The 949-nt window shown below is 41.5% G+C and overlaps 1 protein-coding gene across 1 annotated transcript in view; it reads right to left on the bottom strand.

Moving 5' to 3' along the window:
- LOC101858923 overlaps positions 1–949 on the bottom strand; it is a gene marked incomplete at its 3' end in the record, with an annotated part of 20,375 nt that overhangs the window by 18,471 nt on the left and 955 nt on the right. The window contains 1 exon segment of the mRNA XM_013079315.2: positions 78–794. Within this exon segment, the coding sequence (XP_012934769.2) occupies positions 78–323 (246 nt within the window).

The following is a 949-nucleotide window of genomic DNA, read 5'->3' as shown; positions in this document are numbered from 1 at the left end:
GTAGTAGTAGTAGTAGTAGTAGTAGTAGTAGTAGTAGTAGTAGTAGTAGTAGTGTTTATTGCTTCTTCTTTTTTTACCTTATTCATGCTTGTGGACACTGGCAACAAGGCTGTCTTCTCGTCTGTTTGGACTTTCTTTTTCCTCCCGAACCAGCTCCTTTGTCCCCTGGGAGGTTCCGTAAATGCCTCAGGAATTGCGTCATCGTTTTCTGGGTTCTGCACGGGAGGGGGCGGTAGCTGGCTGCTGGCAGCAGACGACATTACATCTCCTCGGTCGTCTTCAGACATGTCGTTGTCACTGGTAATTCTGACCCGAACACTCATGCTGGATTGACTTTTTCTTTTTTTATCTTGTCTCAGAGTTTTGTTTCTTCATCAATACATTGCTCCTTTAGTTCGTGAATTATTTTCTACTTTATCCAGGAATACAGTACACATCCATGTTTGAAATTAATCCCAAAATGTGATACAATTTGTCAGATTTTGATGACTTAAAGGCCTTGGACATCTAGCTCTCACTGGCAAAATTGAAGGCAAACGAGGCAAGGGTAGACCCAAAGCTACCTACTTGGAGAGCCTGAACAGATGGGTCACGGTGAAAGACTAGGATAGTGTAGCTTTTTTTTTTAGAGCATCCAAGCAAAGGAATGAATTGAGAACGGTGATCGCCGATGTCTGTAGCTGATCTGGCACTTGGTGAAGCTGTTGTTTCCAGATTTCCACCAGAATTGTGTAAGATCGTCTGGCTTCTACATTTTTAGAGAGATACAGTTCATCCATCTGCTATGCCATAGCCTGTTAAAGAGAGATAAAAATCGTATTTGTTAAGAAAGACTGTTAGCTAGCAAATAACAAATCGGTTTCAAAGCATCCTTCCACTACCGTCACTTATTTGTACTTCAAAGACAAAAGTCGAGGCTAGGGGGAAAATATGTTTATATATGCCTATA

The sequence above is a fragment of the Aplysia californica genome, unplaced genomic scaffold (genome assembly GCF_000002075.1).
Source record: "Aplysia californica isolate F4 #8 unplaced genomic scaffold, AplCal3.0 scaffold00048, whole genome shotgun sequence".
NCBI lineage: Eukaryota > Metazoa > Mollusca > Gastropoda > Aplysiida > Aplysiidae > Aplysia > Aplysia californica.
The sequence above is the reverse complement of the archived record's forward strand: the minus strand, read 5'-3'. Positions and strand labels throughout refer to the sequence as shown.